The sequence below is a fragment of the Drosophila novamexicana genome, unplaced genomic scaffold (assembly GCF_003285875.2).
Source record: "Drosophila novamexicana strain 15010-1031.04,08,12 unplaced genomic scaffold, DnovRS2.1 tig00000008-arrow-pilon, whole genome shotgun sequence".
Classification (NCBI taxonomy): Eukaryota; Metazoa; Arthropoda; class Insecta; order Diptera; family Drosophilidae; genus Drosophila; species Drosophila novamexicana.
In genome coordinates this window covers 5,833,688-5,851,755 of record NW_020824765.1, presented here as the reverse complement: position 1 = coordinate 5,851,755, position 18,068 = coordinate 5,833,688, and the positions used below count along the sequence as shown (strand labels likewise).

The 18,068-nt window shown below is 39.9% G+C and overlaps 4 protein-coding genes across 7 annotated transcripts; 2 read left to right on the top strand and 2 right to left on the bottom strand.

Annotated features, from left to right (window-relative positions):
• The first annotated feature begins 269 nt into the window (after positions 1-269).
• On the top strand, positions 270-4,417 carry LOC115760636 (cullin-4A). 2 transcript variants are annotated; one of them, XM_030702096.1, is made up of 11 exons: positions 270-487; positions 554-1,015; positions 1,077-1,321; positions 1,450-1,910; positions 1,974-2,160; positions 2,223-2,415; positions 2,483-2,619; positions 2,676-3,065; positions 3,134-3,412; positions 3,472-3,624; positions 3,681-3,776. In XM_030702096.1, exons 2-11 carry the CDS (start codon positions 691-693, stop codon positions 3,774-3,776), a joined length of 2,466 nt encoding a protein of 821 aa, XP_030557956.1. In that variant the 5' UTR covers positions 270-487; positions 554-690. The 2 variants fall into 2 exon arrangements, with proteins under 2 accessions (XP_030557956.1, XP_030557965.1); XM_030702105.1 differs by lacking the exon at positions 270-487 and having other exon boundaries at positions 691-1,015; positions 3,681-4,417.
• Positions 4,418-5,144: 727 nt separating this feature from the next.
• LOC115759238 (CSC1-like protein 2) lies at positions 5,145-10,023 on the bottom strand. 2 transcript variants are annotated; one of them, XM_030700140.1, is made up of 3 exons: positions 9,968-10,023; positions 7,469-8,275; positions 5,145-7,402 (listed from the first exon to the last, which is right to left on the bottom strand). In XM_030700140.1, the coding sequence occupies exons 2-3, from the start codon at positions 8,224-8,226 to the stop codon at positions 5,860-5,862; spliced, it is 2,301 nt and encodes a 766-aa protein (XP_030556000.1). In that variant the 5' UTR covers positions 8,227-8,275; positions 9,968-10,023; the 3' UTR covers positions 5,145-5,859. The 2 variants fall into 2 exon arrangements, with proteins under 2 accessions (XP_030556000.1, XP_030556009.1); XM_030700149.1 differs by lacking the exon at positions 9,968-10,023 and adding an exon at positions 8,573-8,587.
• Positions 10,024-10,622: 599 nt separating this feature from the next.
• LOC115764368 lies at positions 10,623-11,935 on the top strand. The gene has a single exon (XM_030707333.1). It carries the CDS (start codon positions 10,763-10,765, stop codon positions 11,915-11,917), a length of 1,155 nt encoding a protein of 384 aa, XP_030563193.1. The 5' UTR covers positions 10,623-10,762; the 3' UTR covers positions 11,918-11,935.
• Positions 11,936-12,328: 393 nt separating this feature from the next.
• Positions 12,329-17,798, bottom strand: LOC115764353 (TWiK family of potassium channels protein 12). 2 transcript variants are annotated; one of them, XM_030707315.1, is made up of 7 exons: positions 17,699-17,798; positions 13,794-14,249; positions 13,501-13,730; positions 12,875-13,304; positions 12,697-12,823; positions 12,474-12,575; positions 12,329-12,414 (listed from the first exon to the last, which is right to left on the bottom strand). In XM_030707315.1, the coding sequence occupies exons 2-7, from the start codon at positions 14,096-14,098 to the stop codon at positions 12,343-12,345; spliced, it is 1,266 nt and encodes a 421-aa protein (XP_030563175.1). In that variant the 5' UTR covers positions 14,099-14,249; positions 17,699-17,798; the 3' UTR covers positions 12,329-12,342. The 2 variants fall into 2 exon arrangements, with proteins under 2 accessions (XP_030563175.1, XP_030563183.1); XM_030707323.1 differs by lacking the exon at positions 17,699-17,798 and having other exon boundaries at positions 12,875-13,119; positions 13,180-13,304; positions 13,794-14,677.
• Between the last annotated feature and the right edge of the window lie 270 nt (positions 17,799-18,068).

Below are 18,068 nucleotides of genomic sequence, written 5' to 3'. Positions count from 1 at the left end.
TTATTAAATATACATACATATAAGGTTGTGTTTTTACCAAAAAACAAAACTGCTCTTTGAATAAAACGGTAACCGCGTAAACGGTCGGAATCGAACTTATCATACAGATCGAGCATGGTTGTACGGTCGTATGGTCGTGGTCGTACAAGCATATGTTTGCATGCGCTTGTCGCAAATATATCGAAACTATCGTCAAGTGTTGCATAGATTGTGGCGGTATGTCGATATTTAATCGATATCTGTCATTAATCTCCGATGCATAAATTGAGCTGTGCAGAGCAAATAAATAATTAACGCGTATATTGTATCATTATCTTTGCCCGCTGTAGTTTTAGTGCCCGATCACAAGAAGCCACTTGGATAACAAGGAAAGTGCCTTTTACCCAAGCTATCAGCTCTTGCCGATGGCGACAGCGAGAAGTGTGCGAAACTAGCGAAAGGCATTTTATATATCGATATCGTCGGATTTGTTTAGCACTAGCACGGGGTAAATTTATGCCAATACGAGTGCAAAAATTTTGTAGCTTGACAAATAATAAAACATTCTGTGCAGTATAATCTTTAGGCCGGCAGCTAATTGGAGACCAAACACTCGGCCCAGCAGCAACCATCAGCAACTTTCGTTGCAGCGCCAGCGCCGTGAGCACATCCAGCTCCAGCGTATTGGACACCTCACACTCATTCCAAGCAATGAGTGCTGCAAAGAAATACAAGCCTATGGATACGACTGAACTGCACGACACCGAGAACATTGCCTCCTGTCTAAAAAAGGGCGACAGCAGCAGCAACGCAATTACGACGACGAACCTTGGCCGCAGCGCCTTCGCCGCCCAAAATATGAATTCAGCAGCGTCCACAAACGGCGAAAGATTGCCAAACTTTTCGAAACTGGGTCCGCATCATGGCAGCGATATACGTTCAGCATCAACTACCTCAAATCTGCTTAACCGCATGGGCGCCATTCACAACACCAAGCCGGGTGATGTCAAGAAGATAGTTATTAAGAACTTTAAGGGTAAGCTGAGAGGCGACAGCGATAACGATAACAACATTTATAACATTTGCATACGGTTTAGCTAAACCCACACTGCCCGATAACTATTCTGAGGACACTTATGTGAAACTGGAGGAGGCCGTTATCGCCATACAACTATCCAAGCCCATCAAATATTCACTGGAGGAACTCTACCAGGCCGTTGTAAATATGTGCAGTCATAAAATGGATGCACAATTGTATGTCAAGCTAATGGAACTAACCGAGCAGCACGTCAAACGTAACATCAAGCTTAAGGAACTAACTGGCGGCAGCATGGACAAGCTAGTAAGTGGTCCGAACTATTAAATATATAATCTTATATACTATATTATATCCAAAAATAACCTATTTTCCGATTTCAATACATAAAGCTTTGTATGAGTTGATTGCATACTAATTAAAATTCTCTTTAGGTCTTGCTGGAGAAAATCAACAATTGGTGGCTATCGTTTTGTCAGCAAATGATAATGATACGTAGCATATTTCTATATATGGATCGCACCTATGTGCTACAAAATTCGTCCATACACTCTATATGGGACATGGGGCTGGACCTCTTTCGCATACACTTTGCCCAGAACAGCCTCGTACAGAAACGCACCGTAGACGGCCTGTTGGCACTAATCGAAAAGGAGCGTCAGGGCTCAACAGTGGATCGTGGACTGCTCAAGAGTTTGGTGCGTATGCTGTGTGATCTGCAGATATATAGCAGTGCGTTTGAGGAGAAGTTCCTTGATGCGACCAACCAACTGTACAAGGCTGAGAGTCAACGAAAAATGCAGGAGTTGGAAGTCCCCGAGTACTTACAGCATGTGAGCAAACGTCTGGCGGAAGAGAATGAGCGTCTGTTGCACTATCTAGACTCCAGCACAAAGTATACAATATCAATTATTCTTATATATATGCTTGCAAACTAATCGATATAATCCCTGTGCAGACATCCTTTAATATACAATGTGGAAAAGGAACTACTTGCCGAACACTTAACAACAATTCTGCAAAAGGGCCTTGACTCTCTGCTAGAGGACAACAGACTGAACGATCTAACCCTTTTGTATGGCCTACTTAGTCGTGTCAAAAACGGCACATCCGAGCTTTGCGGCAATTTTAATGGTTACATCAAGGCAAGACACTCGAAACATTCGCTCTGTTCGTTTATTTAACATTTTTGTTATTGTATTTATAGAAAAAGGGACGCACTATTGTCATTGATCCCGAGAAGGATAAAAGTATGGTACAAGATCTGCTGGACTTTAAAGACAAAATGGATGTAATTGTGCGCAATTGCTTTGAGCACAATGAGAAATTCACGAATTCGTTGCGCGAGGCCTTCGAATTCTTCATTAATCAGCGCGCAAACAAGCCCGCGGAGCTCATTGGTATATAGTCTTGTTGTATATAAATAGACAGAGGTTGCTGTAATATGTATTTATTTATATTCAATAGCAAAATATGTGGACATGAAATTGCGCTCTGGCAACAAGGGTACCACCGATGAGGAGCTGGAAAAGACCTTGGATAAGATCATGGTTCTGTTTCGTTTTATACATGGCAAGGACGTCTTTGAAGCATTCTACAAAAAGGTTAAGAATATAATACACATAATTTTGCATTGAATGAAATAATGTGATTTTTGCAGGATTTGGCCAAGCGCTTACTGGTGGGAAAATCTGCTTCAGTGGACTCAGAGAAGAGTATGCTGTCAAAATTGAAACAGGAATGCGGCGGCGGTTTTACATCCAAGCTGGAGGGCATGTTCAAGGACATGGAATTGAGTCGTGATGTCAATTTAGCTTTTCGCGGTCATACGCTTAGCAATGATCGTGATGTAACCAATCTGGACCTAACCGTCAGCATACTAACTATGGGCTACTGGCCAACGTACGCGCCCACTGAAGTCACAATGCCGCCGCAATTTATCAATCCCCAGCAGATATTCAACAAGTTCTATCTGGAAAAGCACAGCGGGAGAAAGCTACAATGGCAGCCAACACTGGGCAATTGCGTGTTGCGTGCACACTTTGATGCGGTAGGTTAACCATTTGTATTACTGTAGACCAGATTGTCATAGGTTTATTCCTTCCGCACTTTGCTCAGGGTCCCAAAGAGCTGATGGTGTCGTTGTTTCAAGCGTTGGTGTTGCTGTTGTTCAATGATAAGCCAACGCTGAGCTATGAGGAGATATTGGCTGCCACCAGCATTGAGGATGGTGAGTTGCGGCGCACACTGCAATCGCTGGCCTGTGGACGTGCGCGTGTCATTACCAAAACGCCCAAAGGTCGCGACATTGAGGATCGGGATCAGTTTGATTTCAATAATGAGTTCATCAACAAACTGTTCCGCATCAAAATCAATCAAATACAAATGAAGGAAACGGTTAGTGAATGACAATCAAAAATTTAAATATACCCACTAAATGCACAATTCTGTTATAGAATGAGGAGCAAAAGGCGACGGAGGAGCGCGTTTTTCAGGATCGTCAGTATCAGATTGATGCGGCCATTGTTCGCATTATGAAAATGCGTAAAACACTGAGCCACAATTTGCTCATCACCGAATTGTTCAACCAGCTAACGTTTCCCGTTAAGGTGCGTACTATGAGTCAACTATTTGACTATTTACAAATACTTATGTTATCTTTTAGCCTGCTGATCTGAAAAAGCGCATCGAGTCACTGATCGATCGTGATTATATGGAGCGGGACAAGGATAATCAAAATCAATACAACTATGTGGCATAAGTGCGCGGAAATTCAGTCTTTTTTTTTTTTTTGGCCAACCAACACAAAAAACCGAACCCCTTTTTTATTTCTTTTATCCATAACATACCATCAAATACTAAACAACTCCAACGAAATTCATTTGGTATCTGCATGCGGCAAGCGTATTGACCAAATATCAATTACATATTGTAGTTGTAGTTGTTTACACACGATTCCACGAGGTTGAAAGTGGTGGCTAGTGTAGTTGCTGCAATTCGTTTTCTTTGTAAGTTACTGTATCATCTAATAAATTAGGCGTTTAATTTACAAAAGCTATGCGGCTTCAAACAGCAAAATTGTTGATACAATTGTGTTTCGTCTTGGAGATACATGAAGATCGTCGAGCGCAAAAATTGACAGCAACATTTCAAAAGAAACAAATTTTCACTACCGCCAACACAGTTTGTTTTCTTTTAACTTTTGTTTATAGGGGTTTTAATTATTTTTTATATATGATGATGATGATGGTAGAAATTCTCCTTCGAAAAACAATAGAAGAAACATTTGCAGGCTAATATTAATAGAATACTTAAATAAATGATAAACTAGTACACGTAATTCTGCATCTGTATGTAAAACGGATATGCATAATCTAAATCGTTTTTATTTATGATTTTTCGATAAATAAACAAAAATTACTTGTATACATACTTACTGCACTTAATGCACTGTTTTGTGGTCTTTCACTGCTATTCTTAAAGATCGTACGAATATATAAATATATACATTATATTTTATTGCAAGTTGTGGCTGTAGTTAAAGAATAGAGTCGGAAATTCAAAAGTTCATTGGCACTCATGTCCAAAACTGTATTCTTTCCAAGACCGAGAGTTATTTAGCCGAGAATCCCATTTAACGGTTACCTAACCCGTTTTCAAATATTAGTTTTGACAAGATTGGTAAGGGTTACGTTACATGGGATACATAAAAATGGGATCGGTTCTAATATCAAAATTTCTGGACTTATTCAAAAATGAGTTTTGCAAAGATCTGACTTCAAAGTTTTTTACAATTGCGGGTGGAATCTTTCGAAACTTCGTCTTAACATGCACATCATATGAGGTAACTTCAGTAAACATTTCAGCTTCATAGCTCTTACGGATGGAACAGTTGTATATATAGAGATATAAGTAATTGAGCGGAGGCAGGACACCCGAGATTAAACTCAATAAGTGTTTTAAAAAATATGGTATCTGGAAAATCCCGGGCACAATAAATCCGCATTTTATAATTTAACCAATGGTTGCATAAATGGTCTCGGTTCAGATATCCATAATTTCTGTAATCCCATCCATAGCACCAACAAGCCTAAAATAATATATCTTGCCAAGATCCGAGCAATCGGTGTTGTATTGAAATTTTTATTGTTATTGATGATGATAGTTATCCGTCTTCAAATAACATAGAAGATACATTTGCAGGGTTATATTAATAAAATACTTAAATAATTAATAAACTATTACACGTTATTCTGCATCTGTATGTAAAAGGGTTACACGTAAACTAAGTTGTTTTTACTTATGCTTCTTCTATAAATTAACAAAATTACTCGTATACGTACATAATGCACTTTTTTGTGGTCTTTCACTGCTATTACTAAAGTACAGACATATATATATATATTAGTTATTTTAATTAGTTGCAAATTGAAGAGGGCTAAGTTACAATATGCTTCCTAATCAACATTCATAAAAAAGACGTAATATTTACAATTGCAATTACAAATAATTATATAAAGTAGGTAAATTACGATTATTGATATATGTATGCATATATATATATAGATATATGCATGTATGTACAAAAAGAAATTACATTTAGAGGGGCGCAGCGGGGCACGTTTTTTGAAAACGTTATTCAACTGAACTCAGACGCAATTCACGAGGCTAATTGATATCACATTTTCCATCTCATATTGCAAACAAAGCCTTTTTAACATCAAGATTAAAAGTTACATCGGCTTTTAAAATCCTTATACAAAAATATGCAAATGTCTCAACACTTTGATTGCTTATCAAGTCTCGTTTTAGCTAGAAAATTTTTTTTAAAAAAATACATGCTCTTACGCCTCGACGCTATTGACACTGTACTGGGAGCTGTCGTAATCGGAAACATTGTCCGAGCCATATCCTGCATAGCCCGTAACCGAGGGCCTGGCGCTGGTTTCCGGGCGTGTTTTTAGTACATCGGGTATATAGGCGGGCGCAGGGCCCGCGATTTCCACAATGCTTGGACGTCGCGTTGCCGCACACCGTTTGATGGGCGACATAAAGATGAACAACGTTACGGTTATGGCCAAGGTTATGATGAGTATCAAAAAGCGTGCCATGCCGTCATCGCCTCGGAAATAGCAGATCATTGCCATAACGAGAACCAATATCAAGACCGAGAATTTGGTCATGGTGACAGCCGTGGAATGTATTTTGCCACCTTTGCGCGATATCATATTGGATGGTCCATAAGCAAAGTACAGATTATAGCGATCCACCATATGCTTCAGGCTTATATAGATCATAGCAAAAGGCATGATCAATGGGCAGAATACGCTGTACACGATGGATATGGTAAAGACGAGCGTTGTCCAGGCGTAGTGTGTGCCAAATGGGAACTCAATCAATATGGACTTACGTATATATGGCGTCTCCGCCTTTGAGGTGGCCTTCAGGAGTGCCCATATATAGACGATTAGCTCGGGGAAACGCAACAGCTCCAATGAGGTACCAATAAAGGCAGCGGTTATTATATAGTTGACATAGAACGAGCCACGATCCGGCAAGAAAATGCACTCCCAACGTCCAGTTTCGTTCGTTAGCCCCCATTCCAAGAGTGCCTGCGCCGAAGTTAAGCCCAATGAGGGCAATATAAGAATCATCAGCAGCAAATAGCCAAAGCACTTGGTCATTATCGAATAGTTCTGTTTGGAGCGGGTGTAATGACCCATCCATTTGTCCGAAATAGAAACAATGACTGGCATCAGGGCCGACAGCGTCCACAGCATCAATGTGGGCAAGAACTCGGATACAAGTGGTGATATTTTGGTCTCCGTATCCTTTAGCCAGGGACGACTGTTCAGCAAATTGACCACCATCGCCGGTGTGGTTAGGAAGAAAAGCACAATGAAGAGCACAACGTTCACGCAAACGAATTTCAAATACCAATGGCTCTTGTTCACATTGAGATTCTCCCAGAAGATGTCATCGGGCGATGGTGCAAACATAACGTGCCACTGTCTGTATGTGCCGGGCGTAAAGTGGGTGACGATATTCTGGGCCTCTTGAACCGTGGAGACGGTCAGAAAAGCAATGTCCAATGGCTCATTCATGGTCGAAGCTCGCAAGCGGGCCACATCCCCGGAAAGCTTGCGCTCCTCGCGCTGATAATACTCGAAGGCATTCTCCTTCTTGCACGAGCACATCTCCGGCTTGGCCATTAGCGTGTCCCGATCCCGATGGTGTTCACAATAAACACGTGCATCGTGCGCCCTTTCGTACTCGGCGTTACGGACAAACAGGCGTGAAATGTTGTACGCAATGCTGACGCTCTCGATGGTCACGTCCGGGAACAGCTCCTGCATATAATTGCGTATGACGGTCTTGTTGCGATCACTGCAAACAAAATCAAAGAATATATTCAATACATATAACTTTAGAAGCAATAAACCTTAAAACAACCTGATGGATATATTTGATATCATGATGGTGCGCGTTGCGGCCTTTTTGAACGCATTGCGGCCCGAGGATCGTCGCATGACAAGCACCACCAGCGGTATATACAATATGGTTATGATGGTGTGCACCCACAGCCAGGACGAATTCGGCGACAAATTGGCCATTGTGGTGCGTCCAAAGGCATTAACATCGTACGGCGTCTCCGTGGGTCCATTCAAGAAATTGATGGGCAAAATAATACCCAGCGAAATGATGGTGACCACGGACATGACAATCATTAAATGCTGCTGAAACGACAAATAGTGCACCGCATCCGGGCCAGAGTGGAGCAGAATCGTTTGCTTGCGCAGCTTAAAGATGACTTTTATCCAACTGAAAATGCCGGGCTCGGTTTGTATGGGCGACAGCGGCGTGGAGTCGCCTTGCTGCGATTGATGTGAATCCACACTGGGCCTGGGTGTAGGATTCTCCTGCGTGGATGTGCCCGGCTGCGGTTCCACAACGCTGGCGGCACGCGAATAAAATATTTCCGTCCAACGCTTCTTGGTGCCATTGGCATTGACTAGCGCCAGCCGATAGTCGCTCGCCTGATGACGCAGCGTGGTAAACAGAAGGATGAGCAGCACCCAAAAGATCGTATTCAATATCAGAGTCTCGGGTATGCCATTATAGGCGCTGGTAAAGATCGTCGTGCGATTGGCCACCACCAGACAGTACGAGTTGTTCTGGTAGCCATTATCGTGCACCGTAATATCATCCATTTTCAGGTAACCAGTCGCGTTAATAGTGTGAGTGAGAGCAGGTGAATCACTGAAAATATATACGAATAAGATTGAATGCAAAATTTAATACTAGTTGATAAACATGGACACTTTTTCCCTGACACCAAGCAAAGCCGAAACGTGTGATACTCGTCTGTGTACTTTTAAAGCTTGATAAGAAAACCAGCTGGGTACAAAAAACATTAATGGGTGGCCATGCTGCCTAGTTTTTGATTGTTGGCAGGGTATTATGACTATGTCAGGCGATAAGACTGGGATTTCCTAAAAATGCTATTAAATTCATCAAATTCGTCGATTCAAAGTTCGATTGAAAACTAATACAAACTAAAATAGTCTAGGAAAACAGATTTCAAAGCTTTGACATTTTATTTTCCTATTTATATTTATTTGATTTTCATTGTGCTTTTATAATTTATTCTGTTTTTAACATGTTGCCAAAGTAATTACAAAATACTACTATGGTTGAAATAATGCTACAATAGGGCTCTTAGATCGGAGATTATTATCGAAAATCGAATCTTAAATTCTTTACTGTGGTAAATTTTTCATAATTATTTTTACTCTTTTAAGATATAAATTCTGTAAGCCTATAGCAATAGAGGGTATTTCAAAATCGTCTTTAAGCAATAATATTTATTTTGTTATTTTTTTCCAGTTGCTTAGAGAAAAGTAAGCCCACAGCAGTTCGAATCAATTTGGTTTCAATGCGGGCCCACAATTGCCTAACAAGTGGAGCGATTCTGCCATTAGACTGAGATTTATCTTAATGGGTCGCCGTCGGTCCAAACTAAACAAAGTCCACGCGAATAGTGTAACGCCTGCAAATGTCACACACACACACACACACACACGCACGCACGTTATCGAGCTACATGCATATGTTCTCCAATTAGAGCAAGTTTTGTAGGCGGCAATTATAGAAAAACCACAAGAAAGAAAAGTATTTATAAACCACATCGCACATTATATTATTTGGTATTGATTAACTTTTGTTAGTAAGCTTTTGCCGCTTCAGCGGAAGCAAATAAATAAATCAATTTCCACTTATCGGAATGTGAAGTGTGAGATAAGTGTGGCAATACGGACAACATGATGACATGCATCTATTCGTACATTGGGCTATGCGTATATACTATGCATATGCATAAAACACATACATACATATATACACATATGATTTAAATGGTTGCAACAATCGCTTTCTTTTGTAGTTTGCAAAACTAAACGCTACATACACACACACACACACACACACACACGCACATGTATTTTGACATGCATTATTAATGTACAAGTGTATTTTTATATAAAAGATAATTGGGGTTTCTTTTTTCTTTTTGGAGTTGAGCGTGTTTTTGTGTTTTTGCTACTTTTCGTTGTTTGTGTCGTGCTGAAGGGAGGGGGGGGGGGGGGGGGGGAGGTGAGGCGCGGAGTGGTTGGCAGTCAATATATCGCGTCATTGCCACCTTTTCATTTCTATTCGTATCTTTCCTTTGAAGCCATGAATCATCAAACACTTCAGCCTGTTTTTTTCACTCGTGCAGGAATTACCATTAAATTGAAAAAACACATTTACTTTAATTATGTGTTACGCCTAAGTTTAACCAGCAATCTGCACTCTTATATACCATATACACTAATTTGCTTGTTGTTCGCCCCCATTATTTTACTATATCACTACACAATAATATTTGCCACGTATGCACTGTGTTTTGCGTACCTTTCAGATTTATTTTGTTTTTTTTGTTGATTGCAAATTATTTATTGCATTTAATATAACTTTCTTGTTTGTTTCTGCGTTACGCTCGTTTGTTTGACCAACTGTTAACTAACATTTCGTTAATAGGTTGTTAACATTAACAGCCAATATATAGCAGGATTTGTGCACTGTTATTAAAGTGTGCCAAATATTAAAAACAACAAATGCAATTCAGTGCGCAATTGCTAACACGCATAAACACATTGCTCTAGCGTCTTGTTTAAAAATGGAAAATATAGGTGCACATTTTAAATTGAACAGCTGTTAGAAAATAGTTAACAGAGCTATGTATAATCACTGAACTTTAACAGTGGAATAATTTACTGATGTCATCTTCATTTGAACTTGGATTACTATGCAGCCCTGAGCCAAAACAAGTTTTTCCAGTATATGTGGGATGATTGCTATATATAAACCTTTTTTAAATATAATGTAATCTTACAGACTTTGCACTTCTAGAATTCATTCACGGTAACTATAATGACAACACGCGTGAGTGCTCATTGATATCGATAGTTATTGGACGCCAATTGAATCGATTATTGAGGCTCTGCGGCTATCGAAAAAGTCCCATCAACGCCTCTAATAACAATAATATATACATTATTTTTAACCTACTGCAGATGTGTCAAATTTAGTTTTATAGTAATTATTGTATCAGGGTTGTTTATTTTAATATTTACACAGCTGCTTAAAATACATTCAAAGTGCTCTGCACGTTCTTTGCAAAATCATCAATTGATATATACAAAAAAAATGCCAAGCCAAACGCCAGGCGCAGCGTTGACTTTCAAAATTAAGCTATTGTCCGGTAACAATGTGGTGCTGGTCGATTGTGTGGGATTCGAAAGTGAGCTTTTTATGCCGCAGATCATCAAGGGACGGATTACGTTTCAGAACATAATACCAAATCATCGTTGCTGCGATGCTGCCGCTGCCAATGTACAAACGGGCCAGTTAATACTTCCCGCTTCTAAATTGGGCGACGTTAGAGTCGTAGCTGGCGCTGGCACACCACAGAGATTCAACTTGGAGCAGCATATTGCAAACATATCCGGACCATTGGCCAGGAGCACACCATCCAGTGGCACCTCCGTAAGGGCTGTCATAAGGGCTGACAAGGAGAATTTCTCACTGCTGCTGACGCCGGAGCAAGCGCGTTGCAAACCCGTGCAGAAGTCTACTTTACCCATACCCGTTAGTATTGATTCTATTTTGCCGTTCCTGGAGTCGTCTTCTGCCGCTTCCCCGGTGGCTAACCCCTCGCTGCCTGTCGCTAACGATTCAGCGCCGCGACCAGCATCCACTTCCAGTTCGGCTCTTTCGGCAAAGACTGGAGATACGGCTAAATGTAATTTTATGCATAAAGCGCCGCCCGTGCGAACCTATGCACGCCGCAAGCCCAACACAACCAACACCCAGCCGAAGGGTCCAATATCGTGGTCACCGCTGCAGAAGAAGAAAAAGCTGGCTAAAGTATCATCAACAAAACCGCCGAGTCCCAGCATGAAACTAGAGGTGCGTCATCGAAAGCTGATTGTGGATCAGAAAAAGTCGCTAGCTGCGAGCGATACACATAAGATAACGGCCGTGCCCATTACGAAAACGAAAATACGACGCAAACAGGTGACGGGCAAAACGCGTCAGCAATTCGAGGCCCTTAAGGGCACCGCCTTTGACATGCTCACCTCGCCGGGACATAGTCACGTCTCTATAGAGCTAAGCAAGCAATTTAAGGATGCCTGTGTGGAAAAGTATTCTGAAACCTTGCCCAGCTATGCGGAGCTGTCAGGCACAGCGCCATTGGAGCATGATCGTCAGGTCAAATCCTTAATAGCGAAGGAAAAGCGTTTAGAAAAGCAAATGTCCAAATCGGAGCAGGCGAGATTGCTTAAAAGAAAAAGAATTTGACCGCTCTAGATTGCACTAAATGCCGTATTGTTAAACAATTTTCTTCGATTATAAAAGGGGAAAATATTATATTCTAAAAAACATAAATTATTTCTCATTTATATACTTATACATATATATATAAAACATAGTCAATTGTCAGAGTACAAATTCGAGGAATGGCCAACGGGCAGCAGTATCTAGCATTCTACTTTTGTATTGTTATATACTACTAGAAATTAATAATGTAATCATTCTACGCTAGTATTTAAAAACAGAGTTAATAGATTGATTTACAAAAAAAAAAAAAATACAAAAAAAGGAACACATTCTTGCTACCATATATACATGAACATATCTACTTAAACTAATGGTCGGCTTAACTGTTAACTAATATATAACATAATTGATGATTTTTGGTTCTTTGTACGTCAACAAATTATTGGCTAAGAGCTGCGGCAGCGGAAGCAGGCCTTAAAACCGCGCTTTACAGCGCGCATATTATGAATGACTTGTTCCTAAAAGCAGAACAGACAGTCTATATGAATTCATTATACACATATCTTCTGATACTCACCTGCATCAAATTGAAACACATGGCAATTAAGGCCATTCCCAGCAGCAGATAAACAGCACATAAAATGAAGCTCACCTCGACCTTGTCTTTATCGGCGGTTATCTGGCGAAAAACAAAGATTTTTAAATCAAGATGATAAATGAAAAGGTTTCCATACAAAAACCATATTTTTCTTCGATTTGTATTACCCTCTATCAAAAGACGGATTAAATAAAAGCCTTACCACACGATCACCCGGCACCAAGTCGCCGAATCCAATGCTGCTCAACGAGATGAAACAGAAATAGCTGCCATCCAGATAGTTCCAATCCTCCCAGCGTCCAAAGAGTATGGCACCCGATAATATATAACTGCACCAAATTGATCAATGTTATATAATGCCAGTTGGAAACGTTCCTTACCTGACCATCACGAATACACAGACAGTTAGGGGCACCGTTATTTCATCCGTGCTGCCGCGTATCTCGCGTTCGATATCGGAATCTGAATCGGAAAAGGGCACATCCAGCACACTGGAGGTTTGAACAGAGCTCTTGGTGTAGTCACTGCTACCGCTGCTGCTGCTGCTGTTCGTGGAGCTCTTGCTAGTGCTGGAGTAGCTGGTGCTGCTGCTGCCGCGCGCGCTCTCCATGTTGTGCAGCTGCAGCTGTGTTGAGATAGATAACATGACTACAAAAATTCTACTAGATGTTCTATGTACACTTACCGCTCGAGCTAGTTGTCGCAATTTGCGACGCTCTCGGATTATGCGCCGCTTGGCCACGCCCGGACAAATGCGACAGAGACAGACCTTTGAGTAGATCCATTTAAAGGATTTGGCCAGCACGTCGCCTGCGTAGGTTAAAGAAATTTAAATGAATTTAAATTACTTAAATTAAAATAGAAATATAAGCTGCTATTTGTGTAGAGCGTAACTTTAAATGTCGCCCTTCTATGCAATTCTCATGAATTCAAGTATGTAAGTATCTAGTCTGGGTTCCTATGTGTTTATTTCACGTGTTTATATGTATAACTCTTACATTCATACCTATATTGGATAGATAGAGCAGAAAGAGCGGCATGCCAATAATAGCGTAGAGTATGGTCACCAGCTTGCCCCAATCGGAGCTGGGCGTTATATTGCCATAGCCAATGGTCGTGATGACAGTCAGCGAGTAGAGAAATGCGCCCGAAAAGCTCCACTGATGATCCACATCGGGGCCCAGCAGCTGTTTCCTAACCACAGCGCGTTGATAGTCCAGCAGCACATCATTAACACTGAAAGAAAAAACAAGAGCTAAGTGAGACTATTTACCAAACACAATAACTCTTCTAGCATACCGTTTTCTGTAGGCCTGTCGATCGTAGAAACTTATGTTCTCCGCCGTGAGCTCCCAGATGCGACTGAGGCAATCGCCGCTTGCGTTGCGCTCGATAAAACGATACGGTTTATCTGTCTTGAGTTTTTCGTATTCGAAAATTTCAATTGCTTGGAAGATGAAGGCGCCGCCAATGGTATAAAATGTGACTAGGAGTATGATGCCAACATTGCTGAACATAAACGCCGTAAAGTGACGGCAATGATCCTTGAACCGCGCGAATGCCGGCTTCTCTCTGCGCCGAAAGGAGCTGCGCCGCGAAGACATGACTCGACCACATCCAATCTGACCCTGACACTGCCTCGATTAGCGGCTCGTTGGGATCTTTCGAGTACGGCTGAGCACGGCTTTTGTCTGGACATGCTTCGATTTGGTTGGCCTGCCCATCGATTTGGATTGGCGTCGGTTGCTCAAACAACTGCGTGAAAAGTAAACATTTCGATTATTTCGAGCATTGTGCAAGGACTTCCTGCCGACGCAATTAAAACAAAGTGCCAAAAATAAACAAAAGCATCTCTCGAAAGACTCTAGATTATCAGATTATCTATAAATCGTTAAGTCGTCAGTTCACATTTATTTACGCGAGTCTATTCTTTTATTTGTACGCAGGGAATCTCCGGCACAGAGTGCTAGACATGTTTATGGCGGCAACATTGTATTTTAATTAATCTCTTTATAGAGACTACGATCTGTCTAATACCCTATATTCCGTATTTGCCAGTCAATGTTTTCTAACATTTGACTTAGTTTTAATTCTTAAGTAAAATTCTATAAATATGTTAGTTTCTTTAGAGAATTCTCTTATTATGTATATCCAAAACATATGCATGTCATTTTTCTTTTTCAATTTTGCCAACATTCGTTTCAAGAAAATATATTTATATATACTTTTAATTAATTATGTTGGAGGCCTACTTTAGTATTTTTATATGTTTATTGATTTATTGAATTCCCTCACTAAAAATAAGTCACATGGAGCACAGCACATTTTACTTATAAATTATAAATTATAATAAGTCGCTGTGACATTTTAATGTTATTTTCCTTTAAATATTTATTTAAGAGCAGTCGCATCAATGGATTTGAGTGGTTTTCTAAGCGAACTACATGAATATGAATTATTTCATTTGGGGGTCTGCACGTCTGGCAGCTCGTCCGTGGAGAGCGTCTCGGGTATTGGCCATGAGAAGCGGCTGTGGGTGGCATTTGGGATTGCGCAGATTATGACACTTGTCGCCTAGTTTCCCGTACCGACAGCATCAAATTAAACACTTCCCAACCATAACGATGCGGCTGTGCCGAAGATTTTGCCAAAATTTTCTTTATTTCGTTTATGTTCCTCATTATACCCTGTATTCGTTATGAATGTGTACGGAAGTATTAAGTAAAGCTGTGCATATGCTCAAAGTCATCATTATTAATTAAAAATATTTATACTATTAATCAACATCATCATTCGGGTCTCTAAACCTATGTGCGTCCTATACACCCAAATATAAAAGAGATATATTTTTGCTATCATATATTTATGACTTGAACGTCGAAAGTAAATCTTTTTTGTATTAAAAGTGAACTCATATCCAAGAAATAGAGAAAAAATAATTAGCTTGCACAGCTTACTCTCCCACCTTTTCGCTCTTTCATTAATTACCGCCTTTATATGCGATTTTCATAAATTCAAGTAACGTTCCAGATTGCGAGCTTTGAGGTGACTGTGGCTACAGGGTATCGCCTCGTCGGACACACTCTCTCTAGGACCACTCTTGTTTCATTTGGTGGGTGTAAAATATGTTGAAGCTTATTTTTATAAACTTCTGCCACAGGCAACAGTCATTTGTCTAACTTGTGGTCATTTTTTTTTTTGCTCTGCCAAAATCAAGAGAGAAAGAGAGAGAGAGGGAGAGAGAGAGAGCGGTATCTGTCTATTCTGTGGCAAAGCGCCGCCACAGTGGGAAGATCTAATTTATAGATCACAAATCGCAGCCAAACATAGATAAGCACTTTGTATTTACAGTTGTTGCGGAGAGGGGTGGCTCATAAATTTGTTTCAATTTGCAATTGATGTCTGCATTATTTACAAGCAAAAACAATCTAAACACACATACATAGATAATTAAAAACCAAACAAATCTGCGCCAAAAACAAAACAAAAACAAAAAATGAATGTTTTTTTTTTTTTTTGTTAAGGGAAGCAGAGAATGAAAATTACGAGCAATAAGCCAAATAGAAAACAACACAAGCACATTAAAGCAATAATTAAAATGTGGGAAGGTAAAAAAAAAACCAAAAGGTAATAAATTTTAAAAATAAAACACTATGTCAGCTTGATGTTTTTAGCTTTAACTCAATTAAGAAATCGTAAAAAAAACCAAGAGGAATTACACGTGACTTCCTGGAATTTTGGAGTAGTTTAAAAGTTGTTGGCTATTAAAATACAATTAACGCTTAATGGGCTTTTATGTTGGAAAAGTTTCCAGGGTATTGCGAACTTTATGAGTAAAAATAATAGGTTTTAACATTAAATAATAAACAAAATGCTAATTGACCTCAAAAAACGAAAAGCAAAAATGCGAATGATTAAGGCAGAATAAATAACATTAGCCAAAAACAAAGATCAAAAGACAACAACTAAAAAGGAAAAATGAAAGGGAAAAATATGCCCCACCATGATTTGTGCGCGAATACCCATTCATATTGTGTATATTATTTATGTATATAGTTTCTGGGAAGTGGCTGGCTCTTTTAACTTTTAACCCGGCCAAACTAGATGCTTTTTAATTCAAATTTGAATTGGCCCATAAATGCCGAATTTGTTTATTGTGTTTATGCTGCTGCAGGATTCCACACACACAAAAAAAATGAAAGCTCAATTATCTACACAGACACAAGCACAAACACAAACACAGACACAAGCACAAACACAAACACAGACACAGACATTGAGTTACTCTGCGCAACGCACTTGCATAATTAATTTTTTCATAATGTACATAATTACCCACGTCAAAAAAAATAGACATACAACAAAAATATTATAGACAGGCAGCGAATGTTAAGTGCCAACAGCTACACGAGAAAATATTTTAAAATTTAACACAAGGCGAAAAAAAAAACTAAAAGAAATGTTTGAATGCAAATGAAAACACACGAAAAAATGCTAAGCGCAAGTTGCGGTAAAATGGATTCGGATTGTATGTGTGTGTGTGACTGTGTGTGTGCAGAGCAAATGACATGGATAATAATAAATTACAGTGGGATATGTACTTGGCTAACAAATGTTGTATATTCCGTTTGACAGACATTGATGTGGGCCCAAGACAAAAGACCAATTTTCGTGCATTGACCGGCGCATAGATTTGCCCTAACGAGTTTATGCAAATTATACATTCATACGCAGATTTATCTTGTTTATTGTTCTTAATGGTATTCACATTAATGGAAAACATATTTATCATTGGTAATCGATAACTATCAACGGTCACTGCAATATGTTTATTGATTCTGTATGTTGTTGCTGTCGGCTATGTTTATATATATATGTTGTGCATGTGTGTGTGTGTGTGTGTGTTGTTATTGCTGTTTTCTGTTATTTCGTTGCCAGATGCCATTCACGACACGCCGGGCGTGACGTCACTAATGCGTTGTCGTCACTGCAGCATTGTTGCGTTTCGTTTTGGTTCGTTTCGTTTTGATTCTATTTCGCAGCTGATTTCCATGCACGTCTATTTTAAACCATATACATGTGTATATACACGCATGTTAGTTTATCACTAGCTCAATTTAAAAATATGCATGTTGCTCTATTTATTTATTGGCACCTGTAGCCACGCACTGTGCTCCATACCGAATTTTTATTTTTAAACGTACATTACTTAATTCCACTTCACTAGGCGCTGCCGTATTTAATGCCGATTCTGCCGCATTTGGAGAATGTGCGCGCGCTGCTACCAACCGAAACCGAAACGTTCGCCACAACGTTCTACTAGTCACTGGCGACTGGCTATATATTTATAGACAACGAATACAAATGCTAATTTTGACGCTTCACCTGTGACGTCGAAATTGGCTCAGCGATCATCTCGGCAGAGCAAATTAGGAGAGAGTGCAACAGCTCGTGAGCATATAAGAGCGGCGCGAATTGCGACTCTGCGCATTCGCATACGTTACCGTTAAGTGGGCAATAGTACTCGATGCTTATTGCAAGGTTGACAATGCAATTAACATGGCGTTATGAATA